General features: G+C 39.6%; 1 protein-coding gene across 2 annotated transcripts; it reads right to left on the reverse strand.

Annotated features, from left to right (window-relative positions):
* Window positions 1-333: 333 nt before the first annotated feature.
* ipmkb (inositol polyphosphate multikinase b) lies at window positions 334-18,815 on the reverse strand. 2 transcript variants are annotated; one of them, XM_053684984.1, is made up of 6 exons: window positions 18,124-18,815; window positions 15,064-15,149; window positions 12,275-12,371; window positions 9,311-9,483; window positions 5,258-5,339; window positions 334-3,067 (listed from the first exon to the last, which is right to left on the reverse strand). In XM_053684984.1, exons 1-6 carry the CDS (start codon window positions 18,467-18,469, stop codon window positions 2,580-2,582), a joined length of 1,272 nt encoding a protein of 423 aa, XP_053540959.1. In that variant the 5' UTR covers window positions 18,470-18,815; the 3' UTR covers window positions 334-2,579. The 2 variants fall into 2 exon arrangements, with proteins under 2 accessions (XP_053540959.1, XP_017339243.2); XM_017483754.3 differs by having other exon boundaries at window positions 18,120-18,454.
* Between the last annotated feature and the right edge of the window lie 1,810 nt (window positions 18,816-20,625).

Below are 20,625 nucleotides of genomic sequence, written 5' to 3' on the forward strand. Positions count from 1 at the left end.
AGGCATTATTAAGAGCAATTTTTTTTTATTAATAATGATAGATTTGCCAAATATACACCTAATATACGAGTCTGGTTATTACATGTTTTACATCTATATTACAAAAACTGTAATTGGTTTAGTCTATTAGGACAGGATTCACATGAGGAATGGCCATTCCAGTACAGATCCGCAACCTGGATTATTTCTTCCAGAGCCTCAATTTAAAACAGATCAAAAATGACTCTGCAGTCTGAACTGCAGAATTATACAGCACATGGGAAACCATTCAAATGTAGCTACTTAAACCCATTATATTGCGCAACCCTGCTGCTTCATGGGTTGTTTTTTAAACCACTGGGTGTAAATGAGCCTGCATATTCCAGGACAGCAAAGATTAATTATACTTAACATTTTCCACTTAACATGATACAATTTACCCTGATTTTTCTCCTTTTGGAAAATGTAAATAGCAAAAAAAAAAAAAAAAAAAAAAAAAAACTCCTTTTATTTACCACAGGTAAAAGAATGAGCTCAAACAAAACCAAACCAGGTTACAAAATGGTTAAAGTAAGATCCTTCTATTTTGAGGCATTTAAAATGTAAGATACCTTTACAGTTAGTTCAATTAAACTAGCTCCATAGGCAAAATCCAGTCTAGCAAATCATTAAAGTGCTCTGAGCACCAGCGCAAATCTCAGTCAGGTGCAACTGTTTAAAAAGAATAATAAAATAAAATTATAAGTGAGAATAAGATTTCAAACAAATTAGACATGAATGGATTAGTTCACAGCAGGAAGGTTGATGTATACATCATACAGTATGTCCAATTGCTTCAGTGCATGAATGTAAAGAAATGCTGTAAATGTAATAGCAGAACCAAAATAATAATAATAATAATAATTTTTTTTTTTAATGGAATGCAAATAAAATCCTCAATTTAGCGGTATGCAAGCTACAGAACAAATGCATCTAGCTCTGGCCCACGGCCTGTTTCCTTAAAGTTCTTGCATACGGATGTCTGGACTACTTTGAAGTCCTCATAACACTTATACATTCCTGAGAGTGAGACAAGAGCCAGGGAATTAAACACACGGGTAGTTTCGACTTTGCCCAAAGACATGCAATTCCAACTTTGTTTTTTTTTTCTTTTCCCTTCAGAGCTCAACTTTCCTCTTCGGGGGACGAGCAGAAAGCATGCCCTTGTTCTGCTTAAATCAACAGGAATGTTAAATCGGAGGTTCCGACGAGTCGAACGCAGCAGCAGTCGTTCATCATAAGACAAGGCCATAAGACATACTACGTAACTTGAAATGCATTCTGTTGGAAAACAACACTTTCCAACAGAAACAATTTTACAGAGAATAACGGAGAGTAAAGCAAGAAACTTGTCAGCTTTGAGATGAGTAATAAATTTCACAGATTAAGTATGTCAGTGTATACAGTGATTACGCACCTATATGAAACTCTATAAAATCTGCAATGCCCTAGGTTTTTAAAAGGATTGTTTAAAAATAAAAAATAAAAAGCTGCAACAGAATTTGTTAATATAAATACAATGCAAAGTTAAGGACTAATAAACTAATTTAAAAAAATAAATAAATAAAAAAAATAGCTGTCCAATGACTCGGAGAGGAAAAAGAAAAATCTGGTCTTAATTCTGATATTGATGGGGGTTTTTTTTCCTCTCTTTATTTCCAGTGGATTTTTTTTTTCCATTTATTTTTATAATCGAGATCACTCTGCTGGTTTTGCCTCCAGCACTCAAATTGATACCTTGTCTGCACAGGAACACTTCGTTCACTCAGGAAAGTGTAGCAAAACACTCGACCAGCTGATACGGCATTAATAAAGCATGGCTTAAAGACAGCCGGAAAGGTTATGAACTGAAGTTTGCGTGTTTTTTTCCTCGATCAAGACAGGCAGAACAGCTAATCAATATATCTGACACGTTTTAAAATGTCAATAAAGAGCCAAGCCTCCCCACCATCAGGTGAGCACATTGAATGGTTCAATTTCAGAAAATATAATACCATATTTACACAGGGGAGTTTATGTAAGCTAGTCAAAAATCGCACATTTCAAAATCACCACAAGCAGGGTCATCTTGGCAGCGCAGGTTATAGAAATTGACAACTATGTACTTACTCAAAGTCCTTAGTCTTACCAACTACAGCCGTGAGAAGCAACAATATGCCTGTATGTAAAAACAAATGAAAAACAATACCTTGTTTAACTTGTCTTGGGAAATGCTGAAGCAAAGCAGAGAGAGGGTTAAGATGGTGACTAAAGGTGAGAGAATTTAATTTCTGCCATTGCCAGGATAAATACTATAAATGACCATCGATTTACCTGAGTAAAACACTTTTTAATATTTAAAAAAAAAAAAAAGAAAAGAAAAAGAAAGAAAACCAGGTGCAGATAGACCAACTATAAGACCAAGCTTTTCAAATGGTTACTTTGTTGTAGTCCAGGTAGTGCTGAGCCCGGACAGGTAGGGTAGAGAAGAATGAGAGTAGCTACAACTTTAAAATTTTCCTCTCTTTTGAGATGAGCAGAGCATTATGGCTGAAGTACGATGAGAAGAAACCTTTCGTTTTTTAGTCATCCAGTATCGTCTGCAGCACCATGAGCAGGTTCCTCAGACCGTAGATATAGCCGTGGTCGGGGACCTCGCTGGGGAAGACGTGGGCAAAGTCGATCATTCGGACCTCCACCTCAGGCATCTCCTCGGTCTCCTGCTCGCCGGCGTCCAGCTGTGTGAGGCTGTGCCATGCGCTGTTGTCCTGCTTGCTTTGATGGTGGCTCTGCATGCAGCCTTTCTTGTGCAGGGAGTACATTGTGGAGAGGCTCTGCTCGATGTTGTTGTTGTACTCCAGAACACCTTCATTCTTCTGTAGGCTCCGGGTGCTGGATTTCTCCTCTGGGGCCAAGGGAAGGCCTTCGTAGACGAAGAGTAGAGAGCTGGCATAAAAGTTCAGCTGGCTCTGGTTCTCAAACCAACGAAGGATGCTCTTGACCTTGGCGATGCTGGCAGTGATGACATCTCGGCGGAGGAGGTTGCCGTTGTAGAAGAACTTGGAAAGTCCTGTATTGAAGAGAGAGACATGATGACAATCGTGGCAGTTAGGATATGAAACAAGAAAAATAACCTGTTAACCTGAGCTTGTGTGAGAACATTAGGGTAGAGTAAAATTTTTCAGATTATTCAGCCTGACTCCATACTTCTACAGACCAGTTAGATTGTTTCTTAACTCTGAAACACATTAAATATGGTTATACTGAAATTTGTTGGCTGGTGCTGTATGAGGTTGTCTGCTGCGCTGACATCACAGGGGGACATTATCACAGTTACAATGGTGTTTAATACAAAAAGAAATGATCAATTTTAACCATAACTGAGAACGGGCACATTTTGCTGTTAACACCTAAAAATAAAAGAACAAGAGCTTCTTTTCTCACTCGCCATTTTTCAGCAACATTCAACATCCTATTAATGGTAATTAGAGGAAAATATAAAAGTAATGAAGAGAGCAAAGTTCCAGGATGCAATGCAGCTACATGGCACAGTTGTGCCTAATTACGCCAGACGCTCAGGATGGCTAGCTAGTGATTTATGAGCTGACAGCACGATGGCGTTGATGGTGGTATTCGCATGAAAGTTGAAGCGTTTGGAAGCTGATCTGTTTGAGCGGAGTGTTCAGATGAGAAGGTAAGAAAGCTGAGTCCAATAAAGGACTAAAGTGCTGCTTCATTGTTCTTTTTTTTTTTTTTTTCGGTGGAGATGAAGGGAGGGCTAAACGGCATTGTGGGCAGGGGCGGACTTACCATTAGGCAAAGGTCGGCAAACTTGCCTTGAGCCCTGAGATACCAAGGGCCCCCAAAACAGTGCATAAACTTATGGTAAAGAAAGTTTTATTTTTATTTTTCACTAATTAAATTATGTTTTTCTAAAAATCCATATGCTAAAATGCCATCAGAATCCTTAATTTATGAGTGTATCCACCCACTTCACTGGACTATTTCACAATTTTACTTCTCATCTGCAGAAATGATTTAGGAAAAAGGGAGCCAACTCGTGCAAACGTTGACGACGTCATATGTAGTGTAGAGAGAGCAGAAAAATGAAGCGAAGCAGCGGTGCTGAAAAAAGGACAAAGCAGGAGGAAAGCAAAAAGTTTCTATCAAAGCCTGTGAAGTGTTTAAATGAACAGATTTTGCCTTTGGCGTGAAGGCAAAGTTGCAGTTCTGCAGGCGCCAACGGCTCTAGCATTACAGCCAAAGAACAGCGAGGCTGGGACAGGCAGCAGGGTTCATTCTCTCTCTCTCTTTCTCAGCATGGTTCATTCTGTCTGTCTGTCTGTCCAGATGAAACTGAACTCTGTCCGTACTGTGTATGAATGGGTGGGGCTGTATAATACTTTAATAAGTTGCTGTCCTACTGTACCATACAGCGACATGGTTTCCTCTCGGTTAGTGGTCATAGTGAAATAGACTTATTTATTAATATAGGCCTAATAACAAGATTAATTTCATAATATTCATATTAGAAAATAAAATGTACAATTATTATTATTATAGTAGTGGTCTGTTTTTGGGGGCAAAATGATTAGATATGGATTCATGTTAGTGTTAAAATATAGAGTTTCAGTCCTGATTCAGGACTTGTACAGTTTATTTTCTTTGTCCCACTGTTCTTCTGTTTATGTCTGCCTATTTTACAAATATGACTTGATATCTGTTCAGTGCTACTTCAAATAAATGTTTAAATACCATTTATGTTTCTGTATTGTGTATATTTTTAAGTGGTGTTAAAAATTGGTCTAACTATGAACGAGCCGGTGTGTTATGACCTTGCGTGTTGTGGACCGGGTGTGGTGGTCCGCTCAGGGCCAGAAAGTATAGGGCCACTTTTTGGTCTAAGTTCACCCTTGATTACTGCTATTAATGTTGAATTACGTAGGCTGAAAATTTTAATATCAATGTTAAAACACTGAAATAAGGGCCCCATTCCTATATTTTGCCTAGGGCCCCCAAATCACTAAATCCACCCCTGTTTGTGGGTAATGTAGGAACAGTACTGAGGATGACATATCAGTTATAAAAAATTATCATGCGAGTCACTCAAGGTAGATTTGTGTCCTTTAAAATAGCATGAGACTTTGCCAAACCCAACTACAAAATATCATTGTGGATAAAACTGCTGTCTATTCAACTACTGTGGATTTACAGGGTCTATTTATAATACATTAAAGGAGTGCACGGCTTAAAATCTTACCATCTTTGATGGTATCCTTCTTGAGACCCCTTCCATAATGCTGGTCATATGTGTCAAAGCAGTCCAAGCCCACGTTGTACACCTATACAATGACACACACACACACACACACACACACAGTCTCTTCTATTAAACAAATCTCACACACACACAAGAATATTTGTGGATGCAAATTGTTTTAGCAGAGGACGTGATCTCCCTCTGGTGGAAACAATAGGATATAACACTAGTTAACCAACTAGATGAATAAGTAAGCAGAGAATATTGAATTCCGGTTAAACATCCAGGAAGGAGTCAATTTAATATTGATGCTCTGCAAATCTCAGTCTGTCAAGAGACAGGGCAAAATATCTGGACTATCAACTCAATCAGTAGTGTAATTACCAGCAATGGCTCATTTTGCTCCGAGATAAGGCTTAACGGCTTGAAGCTTAAACAGTTTTTTCCATGATCCCTGCCAAAAAAACAAACCGCCGGAGACAAGATGAAAGCTTTCACACACTCGAGCACAACTTTGTGTTTTGCCATGACATTAAGTGACATTGATGAGCCATCATTCACACGTTTTTCCACTGTTTGGCTTTCTAAACAACCACTGAGTTTTATATACACCGATCAGCCACAACATTAGGTGAAGTGAATAACAGTGATTATCTTGTTACAATGGCATCTGTCAAGATGTTAGAGGTGGGACGGCTGTGACGCAAGTGGCAGAGCGGCTTGTCCACAAATAGTAGGGTTGGCGGTTTGATTCCCGGCCCACAGGTCTTCTTGGGTAAGACACTGAACCCCAAGTTGCTCCCGATGGCGAGGTAGCACCTGCTGCCATTGGTGTGTGAGTGTGTGTGTGTGAATGAGAAACAATTTAAAGCACTTTGTAAAACCGCCAAAGTTAAAAAGCTCTATACAAGTGCAGACCATTTACCATATATTAGACAACAAGTGAACAATCAGTTCTTGAAGTTGATGTGTTGGAAGCAGGAAAAATGGGCAAGCGTAAGGATCTGAGCGACTAACAAGAGCCAGATTGTGGTGGCTAGATGACTGCATCAGTGTATCTCCAAAACGACTCTGGGCAATGTTCTGCTGGGAAACCTTGGGTCCTGGCATTCATGTGGATGTTACTTTGACACGTACCACCTACCTCAACACATGGCAAAAGTATTCCCTAATGGCATTGGCCTCTTTTAGCAGGATAATGCTCCCTGCAAAACTGCAAAAAATTGTTCAGAAATGATTTGCGGAACATGACAGAGTTCAAGGTGTTGACTTGGCCTCCAAATTCCCCAGATCTCAATCTGATCCAGAATCCGTGGGACGTGCTGGACAAACACGTCCCGATCCACGGAGGCGCCACCTCACAGCTTACAGGACTTAAAAGATCTGCTGCTAACGTCTGGTTGCCAGATACCACAACACACCTTCAGAGGTCTTGTGGAGTCCATGCCTTGACGGGTCAGAGCTGTTTTGGTCGCAAAAAGGGGACCTACGCAATATTAGGCAGTGGGTTTTAATGTTATACAGTGTATATATACCGATCAGTCATAACGACTCAGATTCATTTTGCTATTATTGTGATTCTCTTCATCAGACCTAGCGCAATAATAATGATAAATGTCAGGACATTCATACATCGCACTTGAACAGAGCCACTTCACTGTGTGTTGCTGTGAGAATGACAGGCCACAACCCTCATAAATAAAAAAATAGCAGCACACAAACGCAACCTGTCAGACGAGCTCTGTAGTTTCGAGTACGTGTTTCCTCTTAGGATGTTAAAAACGGCTCAGTCTCACATAACTGCGATGGCTGTTGTGTAAACCTCATGATGGGCTTTGGATAAGGACAATAGAGCCTCTAGGCGAGTCCGCTAGACTGACGAAGGACTCTAGGGGAGGTCAGCAAAGCTGAAGGCTGATTAAAGAGGTCTCTCAGGCCTGCCTGAGTGATAAGTTCATCCTGTCAGACTGATAACACACACACGCATTCACATGGAATACTGATGCCCAGCCGGTTCCAAAAGCTAAAATTCCCACTGTCTTTCAGTGACGATAACCAACAGAAGATATCCATCTTCCCAAAGATAGATCTGTTTACAAGAGGATGCATAATTTATTAGCCCAATGCTCAAAGCACAGAGACCAGAGAGAGCACAGAGTTGAGTTGGAGGACTTGAACATTTTATGCAAGACATAATGCTGAAACCGTCCACTTTATCTGCTCTGTAGGAAAGGGGTCATCAAATGGTGGACCAGGGTCAGGCTGCGGATGCATGAAAGTATTTTCAGAACATTGAAACGAGCGCTGTAATACCGTAGTACAACAGCTTGACTTATGGAAAGAACGTGCCGTAGTTTAGCGAGTCTCTGTTGCCGCCAATCGCATCTATTTTTATAAATGATCAAACTTGAAAACCTCGAGTTTTCTTGACTTTCGTAGAATATTCCTTATTTTATCCTCTCTGGTCTGATTAGTGAAGCGACACCATAGCTCATTAGGAAAATAATAATAATACAATGGTGAAAACAGAATGCTTAAAGATGACTAAACAGACATGAACACGTTTATGCTTCACTTCAAGTTGCCTCATCTGTTCAGAGTCCATGGCACTAGTCCAAAATGGGAATGAAGTGCTAGTGGAAAACAAAACAAACTCTTTGATGTCTTATTTATAGACATGAACTAATAATTAATACTTAAGGATTAAAAGGTAAATGTTGCCATTCAGTCATGTTAAGCAAGGGATTTTATGCAGCAGGAACTTAAACACAGACGTTTTAGATGAATTCCCCTGCTCTAAGGAGAACTTGTTAGTATATAAATATCTGAACTTTAATATCACCTTGACTTTGTGTTTCACCAGTTAAGTAAATACTCCTTCTGAAAATTTATTTCAAAAACATCTTTTATAAACAAGGAAATATGGAAAATTAAATCCGTTCCTACACTTGACAGCCAAACAGCATCAATAGGAAAACAAAGGACAATGTTTGAATACTGACAGTTTGAGTGGATTAGAAATGCACCCAATAGTCTAACACTGACATCCTCGCAGTAACCAAACTGACTCCCGGAAAGCTTCTGCTATAACGTTTTGTCATGCAAAATATCACAGACACGGTGATAAACTTTAAGACGAGTTGTGTACTGTGTTCATGTGCCAATTACATAGGCTCAGTCAACAACACACATGTTCACGGCGCAAAATAAAGTCAGCAGCTTGAATAAGAAAACCTAATGCTGATCAAAATCCCGCTTTTCCGACCAGTGTCAATACTTAGTACAAGATCAGTGCATCTCTACCATCAACAGTAAACTGCCGGTTTTAAAGTGCTATTTTAATCCACCTGTGCTTTTGTAATTCAGGACACTAGAGCAGCTGGCACAGGTGCATACAAATACAGCTGTCTGCTTCTATATTAGTCTTTCAGAGCGGTGTAGGAATCAAGCCCATCAGGTTCTTGATGATGGTGAGTCGTACCAGTATGAACTGCCACAGTACTTGATTTGCATCACTTATCTTGTTTTTCCATTTCCACAGAGCATAGCTGTCCAGTTTAGAAAACTGCACAGCCTTCCTGCTAGTCTGTGATGTGGTTTTGCTGGATGCTTGCACACCCCCAGGCCTTTTTGTTTAAATAAATAATTAAATAGATAAATAAATAAATAATAATTACAATAATAATAATTACTCACTTGTTGAGCAGAAATCATTGAAATCCATGAATACAATAAGTCTTTATGGATTAGCAGCTGATAAAATCATACTGCTACTTTTACTTATTATGAAAACACTCGCACAGTGTAAAAGGCTGGAAGCATTTTCAAATAATTACGAGATTTTCTTGTTACAGTGATGTTATCATTTATAATAAAATCATCTGATCACTGTGGGAAAATACCTGACTCCACCCATGACCTAATTTTTTAATGGATTTAATGAATAAAGGTGTATTTGAGTAGGATTACTCTGGGACTGGAAATGAGAAAGCATCTCGAGTGTGCGGTCTATTTATTTTCAAATAAAACAGGAAGGAGCCAGTGAGTGCTTACCCTCATCCCGAGCACCAGGAAGCCAATCTCCTCCATCAGTGGGTACTTCCTGATCTGTTGCTCACGCTTTTCCTGTGAGGCAAAGGGGTCGTAGCTACGCTGGCCGATCTTCACGTCCATGATGCAGGGCTTCTGGAAGCGCCGTGTGACGTCCTCCAGCTTCAGGTACAGCTCTGTACATGAAGAGGATCATCATAACCATTAGCAACATGACATAGTGCAAATTTTGACTCTAATTCCCACATGATATTCTCCCTTTTTGAAATGGTAACTGCATTCTGTGTGTCAGATTCTGCTGGGCAGTTGTAGTTGTACTAAATACGCCGGTCACTCAGTTTTCTGGCATTCACGGCGACCATTAGACTGGGGTTATAGCCAACACATAACTATGTACATGTACACATATGGCTGCTACACAAACAGAATTGTTTCCTGCAAAATGGTGGCAAGTTTACTCAGAGTCTTGGCATATTTGTCCCTAGGGAGAAGCATGAACATAAATTTAAAAAAAAAAAAAAAAACAACATCGACAAGACGCATTAGTTAATCTTTAAACCTTGTCAACATTGTCATGGTTATCATAAGCCACTTTACTATGAACATCTGTACACCTGCTTACTCATGTGACTCTGACCATGACATGGTTGCTAGTACCAGATGGGCTGTTTTCAGAAAGTGCTAATCTCCTGGGATTTACACACATAACAGGCTCTTTAATTTACACAAAATAAATAAATAAAAAAATTTAAAACAGAGCAGCTGTTCTGTGGGCGTGAACACCTTGTTGAGTCGACAGTAAGGTTACGGTAACTCAAATAACCACTCTTTAGAAATGAGGTGAGCAAAAAAGCATCTCAAAATACACAACATGTCGAGCGTTGAAGCAGATGGGCTACAACAACAGGAGACTCCACTCTCGTGGACAGGAATTTGAGACTACGTTCTACTGGATCACTAAGTATGGACAGGTGAAGATTGGAAAAACTTGCTGCTAATAAAGTGGTCAGTGAGGAAGAAGAAGAAAAAAAAGTCTTTATTACTGACATGAAGGAGACCATAAAACGAATCAAACTTTTGTCCAAAGCAAAAGAAATAATAGCTCAATAAAATATTGTCGCAGAAATAATTGCAATAAACGATATTGTCATTTTAAGACCATTTAATGCCACTGATATAATGAGAATATAAATAGCATAATGATGCAAGTACACCCTGTCAAAGAGCGACACACTTTTAATTCTTAAGAATATTCAGGAATCGGAAATGTCAAAAAATAGTTTGTCTTCTGACAAAAATATCCTTTAATTTTAGTCAATATTGCATCATGTCAGATTTTTTGATTCGTCAATTTTACTCTGACTAAAATGGCATCGAAAATCAGTGAATGGCATTGTCGTTGACAAGAAAATAGAAAAAAATTAATCCGAAAATTCTCGCATTTCATATATTTACTTAAACATGAATCAACAAAAACATATGAAAACTGCCCTTGTGTCAGCTCACGCGGCTTAAGCGGCTCAATCCCCGACATGACTGGATTATTTGAAACACTACAACTATTCTTTCTAGATTTTTCCTCTTCAATAAAACATGGTTCGTGCATCGTATAATATCTTGCGTGTCATTTTTTCAACACGGTTTTAAATTTTTTTTTTTTTAAATATATTTTTATTTATTTATTTTAAAATTTATTTTTAAATCGGTGCTAGTGCTTGCTATGCATCTTAAATTCGAATGTACAGTTTTTGCATTCGAAATGTGCACGTTCATCTTAAATTCAATGAATATTTGATTTTTTTTATTCGACAGCCCTAGAGCAGACGAGAGGACAGAAGCAGCGCGAACGGCTAAAATGTTGGTGACGTCCGTTCTTATGTAAACAAACACGCACGTGAACACAATGGGAATACCGAGGTCCGCAAAAAATGATCAAGGTCACATCCGTATATCGTACGATAAGTCGATAATGTAATTAGCGTGACAGGCTGAAAATAAAACATGAGATGAGATAGTCTACATACTGAAAGAAAGTATTAAATGGTGATACACAGCATATTTACCCCGTACTTTGATTACTGAATAACCTGTACAAATTTTAACGGACAAAATATTCCCATAACAAGGGATCAAAAAACATGATTGCCACAGCTGAACTGTAGATGTTGACATCTCTGTATCTACGAGAGGTTTGCTGAATTCAACATTCACATAAAACGTGCATGTTTTGTAAAATAAACACTGAAATATGTTCTAAACCAGGGCAGACGTACACTACGGGTCAAAAGTTTACACACACGTTCTTTATTTCCCCCACCCCTCCCACATTTTAGAATAATAATAAAGTTATCAAAACTCTGCAATAACACAAATGGAACTATGGGAATTATGTTGTGATTAAAAAAAAATCCAAAATAAAACAAAATAATTTAGTATTTTACATATGCAACGTAGACGCCCTTTTTGCCTAGAATTTCCAGAAATGTATTCTTGGCATTTTCTCGAGCGATTTCTTGAGGAATTTCCCTGAGGTGCTTTTTAAACAGTATTAAAAGAGTTCCCACCGACGCTGGACTCTTATTGGCTGCTTTTCAGAATATTTCACGCCAAGTCATCCATTTTAAAAAAAAATAGTTTTTTGTAAATAAAATGTTAGTTTTCTAATGAAAGAAATGAATATGTCGGCACGATTATATTTGTGTCTACAACACCGATTTTAAACATTTAAATCATACACTTTCAGATCAAAAGGTTTTTAAGACCATGAGAAACATTTCAGTCGAGTGCCTCCAGACTTTTGACCGTAGTGTGTAAGGTCTGAGACACACATTGAGTTGTGCTTCCTCGAACGTTTCTATTATCTTTGAGTTAATGTATGCGTAGCGTTCATTTCTGAGGAAACGTTTGATTCCTGTTGCAGCCATCATGTGTACATGTGGTTCTGATGTAAGAACTGGTGCTGGTCACCTGTGGGGCTGTCTGGAGAAGACCAAGTGCTGTAATACTTGGGAAGATGCTGCTGCAGATCGAGTAGGCAGGGGTCACAGCAATCCTTGGCATAAACCTGCACAAAACACAAGATTGGACCAGGTAAACTAAAGACCAGTCATAAGGAGGAAATATGAAATGTGCTGTGGTGTGGGTGGATCCTTGTCAGTATTGTTCGTTACATAACTGAACCACAATGGGAAAAGATGAAATCTTGATTGGAAACACTCGCTGTATTAGAGCATGCTGAAAAGATGAAATACGAGTACTGGCTAGCAGCATCCGTCATTATGAGGATGCGCTTCGGAGTTGGACAGCTTAACATTTTACGCCCAAAAAGCAATTTTGGACTGAGAGACCAGCTGGTCTTTCCTCAAAAGTCTATCTTCAGGATTCAGTGAGCAATGGCAGGCCTCTGGAGGCGTCACTATTATCTTCATGCTTATGAGCATCAGAGACAGACATGATTATAAACAGAGACAAGTTCTTATAAACAGTTTTGTTTTGTTTTATATGAGACAGACTGCCAAGAACATCTCCAAACATGAGTTTAATATGAATATATTGCTGTAGGAACCTGTCATGGAAATGAGCAGCAATTTATATTAGAAAATAAATAAACACGTGCAGGTAAGATTGAGTTTACTGCATACTTTTATTTTAACACAAGATAGACAGATTATTATATATATATATATATATATATATATATATATATATATATATATATATATATATATTCTGATAACAGTACGGAGGCCCCATCATCTCTTCATGTAACAAGGAATAAGCTAGAAGAGACACTTTTCAAAAGCTCTTGGTCCAGGCCTCCATGCAGAACACTTCCAGGCCTTTTATACTTGTGCATGTGATTTTCCGCTTCAATTCAGACCACAGGTTTTTCAATAAGGTTCAAATCTGGAAACTGAGATGGCCAGTTTGAAATGGTCTGGCAGAGGCAACTAGGTTTTGGCTAAAATATCCTGGCAGAATCTATGATGCCATCAATGCCACCAAAAACAGGCCAAGGCTACAGCAACAGTGCAACATTCGCTGCAACATTTTACTTTGGGTATCTGGAAGTTCTCATTGTGCACAGGACACCATTATTTTCAGCTGTACTTCCATTGACTTTTTTTTTTTTTTTAAGTCGGTGCTTGGTGCTACAGTTTGTGAGATGCTCTCAGGAGTGGCTTTTTTCCATGCAACACTTCCAAACAGCTTGTTGGTATGAAGATAGGGATTTAATAAGTTCAAGATTTTGAAATCCTAAAATCAACTAAAGTGTGTGAATGTGTTCCGCTTTGTTTTTTCCACCACCTTCCTCACACTGAGTTTGGAGTCAGTATGTTCCTGTGTGCAATTTCTGGCAAATTTTCAAGTGTCCTAGTTGTTTGTTTGTGTGCATTATTTCCAAATGTAAACATATATAGAATACAAATTGAATGAACTATACAAAACTACCCACATTTAGATAGAAGTGACTTGCTAGCTAAAATAAATGAATTAAGAGATCAAGGCTTTAATTTGTCCGATAACTCCTCAGCGATTTCCACCTAGCTATGAATAGTTTTATCCCTTACACCGTTGAGCTTGGATGTTCCACCGTTGGATGGTTCCACCAAAAGCTTTAACGCAGTCTTTTTTGACAGCGGTACCTGCTGCCAATAAAGTCCTTTTTTGATGTGTGTTTAGCTGGAGTGTGGAGTCATCCAATAGCAGGAAGAGCAAGGGGTCTTTGGGTATCTCCAAGTGTAAAACGTCAGAGCAATGCATACAAAAGGTCCCGAATGAGAGCATTACAGGGCATTCCCAAAACATGTGCATATACAGTAAGAGCCTACTGTAGATTTATTGCAAAGATGACAAACATTTTTTTCTTATGTATAACTTTCTATCTCCACTACCTGACTTGTGCAGATCACATAAAAGTTATTTTGCTTTCCGCTTGGAGATGGATGGCAAAAGGGTATACGTGCAACCTTGCATTTGGTGACTAAAAGCAATTATAAAACACAATAATTTTTAAAGCGGATGTCACTTATTGGAGGCTAGGACAGATGCAATTGCAGGTAAGAGCTTTAATGAACAGTATAATATCCAGAGAGCAAGGCAAAAGACATAAACAAAGACAGGCAGTGGTCAGACAAACAGGCTAGAGCAGGTAAGGCAGGAATCAAGGTCAAAGGCAAAGCAGAAACAAAACCAGAATAGATAAAACAATGGAACAGCTTAGAAATAAACAAAGACTATAGCGACTGAACACATTACTTCGTGAAGACCTTGTGAATGAGCAGTCTCTTACGTAGTGTTTTGTGATGGTCAGTGTGATTGGGAACAGGGGTGTGTGATTAGTCATCAGGAGAAGGTGATGTGTCTATGACACACGCGCGTGTGTTCCATTAGGAGCTGTCATGGGCCATGTTTGTAGTTCGTGTTGCATTCTGGGAAATTGAGTTGCTGGTTTGCCGTGACACATCAGTCGACAATATGTTTGTATTTATTTGACATTTTATTTAGGGGTGTCAACTGTGCCCCAAATTCTGAGGGAAAGTACTACTAGCAAATATATATTGATAGTTACAGGAAACATAAGTGGTTTCTCCATCTTTTTTTTAATGAAATTCTGAGTCATTGTGTCCAGTGTTTGTTGGTCATTTTTGCCAATTCTTTTGAAGAGTGCTAATAATACACATCAAACAGAAATGTAGGCCTAATTATGAAAGATAATGGAGCAGGACAAAAGTGTACCTTTAAACACTACTTACCTTGCAATAGAACTGCATCTCTCTGGGTCCTCTGGGAGGAGGCTGAAGCTGCTTTAGTACCGTACCATCGGGATGCTGCAGTATACCTAGAGTTAAATCCAACCACAGATGTAACCAACCACAAACATGCTTTTTTTTTTTCTTTTTTAACTTACAAGTGGATTGCCATTCCCACAATACACAGCAAGTCAACATATTTCCATTTTATTACAAAGACGTGGCATATTGACTACTGGTTACACCAAATACATAGCTGTTACTGTTACGGTCACTACTGCTGAGACTGGTTCACTCTTGCAACATTTCCACATACTGAGAATGAATATGTTTCCCAATCAACCTGATTTAAGAGGGTCCCCCCCGATAAAGTGAATGAATTTAGACTGAGAAGCTGGCGCAGTGTGTAGCGTCGCCACCTCACAGCTCCAGATTCGATCCTGAACTCATGTCCATCTGGGTTTCTTCTCGGGTTCTCCAGTTTCCTCACACCTCCCAAAAGCATGCTGGGAGGTGTACTGGCTGTGTTAAATTGTTCCTTGATGTGTATGAGTGTGTGAAAATGTGTGGATGGTGTCCTGTTCAGGGAGTGTCCCAGCCTCACGCCCAGTGTTGCCAGAATAATGTCCATGACCCTGACCAGAATAAAGGGCTTACTGAAGAGGGATGAACAAATGAAATAACGAATGAACTTACTCTGTGCGAAACAACTGTCATTTAAAAGGGGCAATAGTGGAGAAAAAAAAAAAAAAGATTCCTTAAATGTACAAATAACCTGGAAGATTTGTAGAACATGATTAAAAAAAACAATAGATTAAGTCGTGGCCTTAGCAAAAGTCACTGAGAAAACCTGTTGGGGAAAATGGGCTTCTAGTCCAGAACGCTTGTTTGTGTAAGGATGCGTATCCTGTCAGTCGTTTTATATACACTCTAAGAGCCACTGTGGATCCTGGGGGTGGAGTTTCATGAACATTCATTCAAACATCGAACCCATCTAAGACTTAATCTTGAAAAAATAAGCAAACTAGGCATGTTGTTTTACTAGACCGCCATCGGCTGCATAGCATTTGTCACAAAAGTATCAGCAGATGCATGTGTATAAAGCCACTTTTCCACTGCACGGTACTCCTCAACTCGACTCGGCTCGCTTTACTTTTCTAGGCTTGCTTTTCCACTGCAGTTTAGTGCTATCTTCTACTCACCTTCACGCAGGAATAATGTTGTCTCATCGAAGCCCTGTACAAATACACGGTCACGCCCATATTCCAAACGCCTTTCCTGTTCACTGAACATGGAGGCTATTAAGGACGTAAAATAATGCCACTCTAGAACCTACATAGTGCTCGATTAGTTAGATTCTACCTAGATTGGATTCTGACTAAGTTAGATTCAACCACGACAGGAGTGACTTCGATAAACGCCTGTTTGGAACTCGGTAACAAGCGAGATGTAAAAATCTAAGACAGAAACTTTTATTGTAATTTTATTTGTAATGAGATAAACAATACATAATTTTCAATTAATAGAACATTACTGTACACAAAGTATGAATTAAATGACATTTATTCAGGTACAATACAGAACCACTCGTTAAGGAGAATTCCCTACTCCCTCAGCGTGTGACTCACATTTAGTATCGGCTCGGCTCGCTCAGACCCTCGACCAAGGTGGTACTAAAAAAATTTTTTTAAATAAACCCAGGTACTATACGCAGTGGAAAGACCGCAACACGCGAGCATTGCAGTGGTAAAGCACCATATCACAGTATGTTCCTGGTACTGCCCAGTAGCTATATTTCCATCCACATATTTTTATGCAAACTGATATCTGATTATCGCAGCTGATATTCACCCAGCGAGACTCTTTCATCTCAGTTAACACACTTAAGTGCAATCTGAAAGTGCGTACTTATTATTACAGCAAACTGTACAGTCACGTCATTGACAGAAACGTGACGGCACACCACTCACTGATATGTTAAAGTCCCAGTGAAGTGCCTTGAAACTAGTGATGTGGTCTTCATAATATAAAGAGTTGTCTCAGAGAGTGATTTATTCATTTTTGACCATGCATGCGCTGCATCCTTCCCATAGATTCTGTACAGGAAACAGAAATGATTAGTTCATGTCTTGAGTCTTCGGGTTCGAGTCGTCTGTTCTTCCTGTGACCGCCCCATACACAATGCACCATGAACTACCGAAAACGGGATGGATGAACGAACGACTCCAACCCGAACACTCGAGACGTGTTAATTAATCAATCATTTCTGTTTCTCATAAATCAGCCTTGGCTGCATTAGCCTGTAGTTTATTTTATAGTTTATTAAGTATTAAATGTGTCAGGGAATTTAACATGTAAACATTTGAATCATATTCTGCTGAAATGAACGAAATGACTCGTAAAAAAGATTCGTTCATTTTGCTGAACAAGATTCCAAAATCCGAGTCAGTAAAATGATCCGAACTTCCCATCACTACTTGACGAAATTTACACTGAAACAGGAAGTCAAGGTGGGACACACAGAGTGGCTCCTCCCATCTTTTTAAACAACCAATAGAGTTCAGCTTACCTCACGGCCTAGATGACCGTTAGTAGTACCACGATAACGTCGGTGGGGCGGGACACTTCAGATTCTCAAGAGCGTTTGATTGGACAGAAACTCTGATGAGGAGCTGAAGTGCAGAATGATGTCATCAAAATTGCTGATCCGTATTAGCGGCGTGTTTTATATCTAAATGCGAATTTTGTCATTGTTTTGGAGCGCACTAGCTTATAGAGAACATTAAGGCAGACATATTCATACGAAACACTACAAAGTGTCTATTTGATTTCTTTGGGACCTGGGCTTATTGCATGCTCGGTATAGCGATAATATTCGATATGTGCGATATTGTGCAGCCCTGTACATGTCTAATGGGAATTAAACCTGTTGTTGATCAGAACTTATTCCTACTGCGTAGACACTTCAGCCAGCGTCTTTAGAGAGTAACTTACTGTGTGGGTGGCGCACTGACGCTTTAACTTGGATACAAAGGAAACAGGTTAATCAGTAAACTGACCTACTTTGTCCACGCCGTACTTGTGGCCCGCGACCTGGTGCGAAAGCGGCACGCAACCGAGTGGTCCCGCGCGCGGCCCCGCGTGCTGCTGCGCGGTCCTTTCCTTCGCCCTCGGGCCATTGAGGCACGTGTCCGGGCTCACGGTGGCGTGCCCGAGCTCCAGCCTCCCCAGCGTTACCGACGAGTCCATTATCCGACGCAAATAACGCTTTGTCGGGGCAAAAAAAAAAAAAAAAAAACCCAAACGCACCACAGTCCGCTACATCACGACACACGTATCGCTTTTCAGTTTTCCAGCACGAGGCGAATCCAAAACAGCCGTCGCTGTCGCGGTCGCGGTCCAGCTGCATGAAGCGGATGCCATCACTCACGTCTTTATATATCCTCGTGGAAGAGTGGCAGTGCGTGCCCGAGGCGCTGGGACTGTGTCACATCGTAGACCGCAAGCGAAGATAGAGCCGGGCCACATCCCACTTCCTCACTTCAGAGATGTTTACACAGCGCGGCTCCTCTAATTACTCCGAAATACCGGGAAAGGGAACAACACCACGCCCCACCCGGGAGAAAAAAAGACAAGCCATGCAATTTAAACGCGGAGTCGTATCAAAAACACTATTATTGCTCATTCTCATACACATCAACGCTCGCTCTTCTCTCTCTGCCTCCCCATCCCAGAAGACACGACACGCGCGTGATATCACGCGTGACGTAGAGCCGCCACAAAGGTCACAGCGTACATCCGAGTGGAATATCGCCTATAAAATATATATATATATATATACGTGTGTGTGTATATAAATAAATATATATACACATATACTTTATCTACCCAGGTTTATTTACATACATTTTTCCAGATACATTATCAAGAATATCTTATTCCAGACACGCTGTAAATAAATAAAAGCCTACTGTGTAACATTTTAAAATTACTTCCGGGTAACGATCTCATTTATCGTGTTAAAAGTCATGTAGGTTTTTTGTTTTGTTTTGTTTTGTTTTTTTACCATACTGAAATATCATTTATTTAACCATGCTCGTTTCTAGATGTGTGTGTGTGTGTGTGTGTGTGAGAGAGAGAGAGAGAGAGAGAGAGAGAGAGAGAGAGAGAGAGAGAGAGAGATATTGGGGTTGGGAAGGGGTTTCTACGTCATCCCTGTTGCACCATTACAAAAGTATGGAACTTTTTTTTTTTCCAGGAACATGACTCAGGGCAAATTGCGTCACCTGTGTTGAAACAGTTTCAGGTTTCTCTCATTTGTAATTTGTTATTGTCTTATAACAGTGTTTGAACAAGTGGGTCAAGCAACAAGGTTAACTTGGATTAGGGGGGGGGTTCTTAATGATATCCATTAATTGGTAATTGGTTCTTAATGATATCCATTAGACATAACGTGTCACCAACAAAAGGCAAAAAAATGACCAGTAGAGACCTACAGGGACCATTACAGTTTCCATTAAAACCAATACAATTCCCATTATAACCATTACAGATTCTATGAGGGTTTCTATTGTTTTGTTTTTGTTTGCTTTTTTTTTCAACAGGGACGTCCAGTAATCCATGTCTGCCATCATGTTTTTCATTGCATACCATGTGTCACTCATATTTCAACAGATATACAACACTACATCATGGCTATATATGGCTTCGAACATACACACAACCACACAACATGACAAGGACCTGACATTTATTATGACAGAACACAACTATTTATTTAACAACATACTGCAATTTACACACACTAATCCAAACAGCTTTTCTGGTATATGCAGAAAATGTGACATTACAATATGTACTTACACTGTTTCGTATTATATATTACTATATTATATTAGTGGTGGCAATGGTGTCTCAGTGGTTAAAGGCTCTGGGTTACTGATCAGAAGGTCAGGAGTTCAAGCCCCAGCACTGCCAATCTACAACTGTGGGGCCCTTGGGCAAGACTCTTAACCCTCAATTGCTCAGTTGTATAAATGAGATAAATATAAGTCGCTCTGGTTAAGGGAGTCTGCAATAAATGTAAATATTACTTTATTATTCCACTCATTATGTTTTTATTATTATTATTATTATTATTCAATAACTACTTTACATATGTCTACAGGGAGTTTGGCCTCATCACCTAGACATCAATACAGTAGCTCCTTATAGCAGCTGGTTAAAATAAAGTTAGCTATGCTAATGGACGAATGACACCTATTAAACACCTCAACATGTCTTTTACAGTCATTTAACCCACCATGGGGGTGAACTAAAGTGAACCGAACTAATGGATGAACTAGAGAGAGAGAGAGAGAGAGAGAGAGAGAGAGAGAGAGAGAGAGAGAGAGAGTCGACTGTAAGGCCCGCCTACCGAGAAATCTGATAGGTTAGTTAGCACAAAGACAGATCAATCAGGACGCTCGCTGTGTCACTCTCTTCTGTCACTCACTCTCTCGGTTTCTCCAGAACCTTCTACCATTAGAAATGACCGTTGAACTCTCTGTCTCTCTCTCAAGATAG

The sequence above is a fragment of the Ictalurus punctatus genome, chromosome 13 (genome assembly GCF_001660625.3).
Source record: "Ictalurus punctatus breed USDA103 chromosome 13, Coco_2.0, whole genome shotgun sequence".
In the NCBI taxonomy this organism is placed as follows: domain Eukaryota; kingdom Metazoa; phylum Chordata; class Actinopteri; order Siluriformes; family Ictaluridae; genus Ictalurus; species Ictalurus punctatus.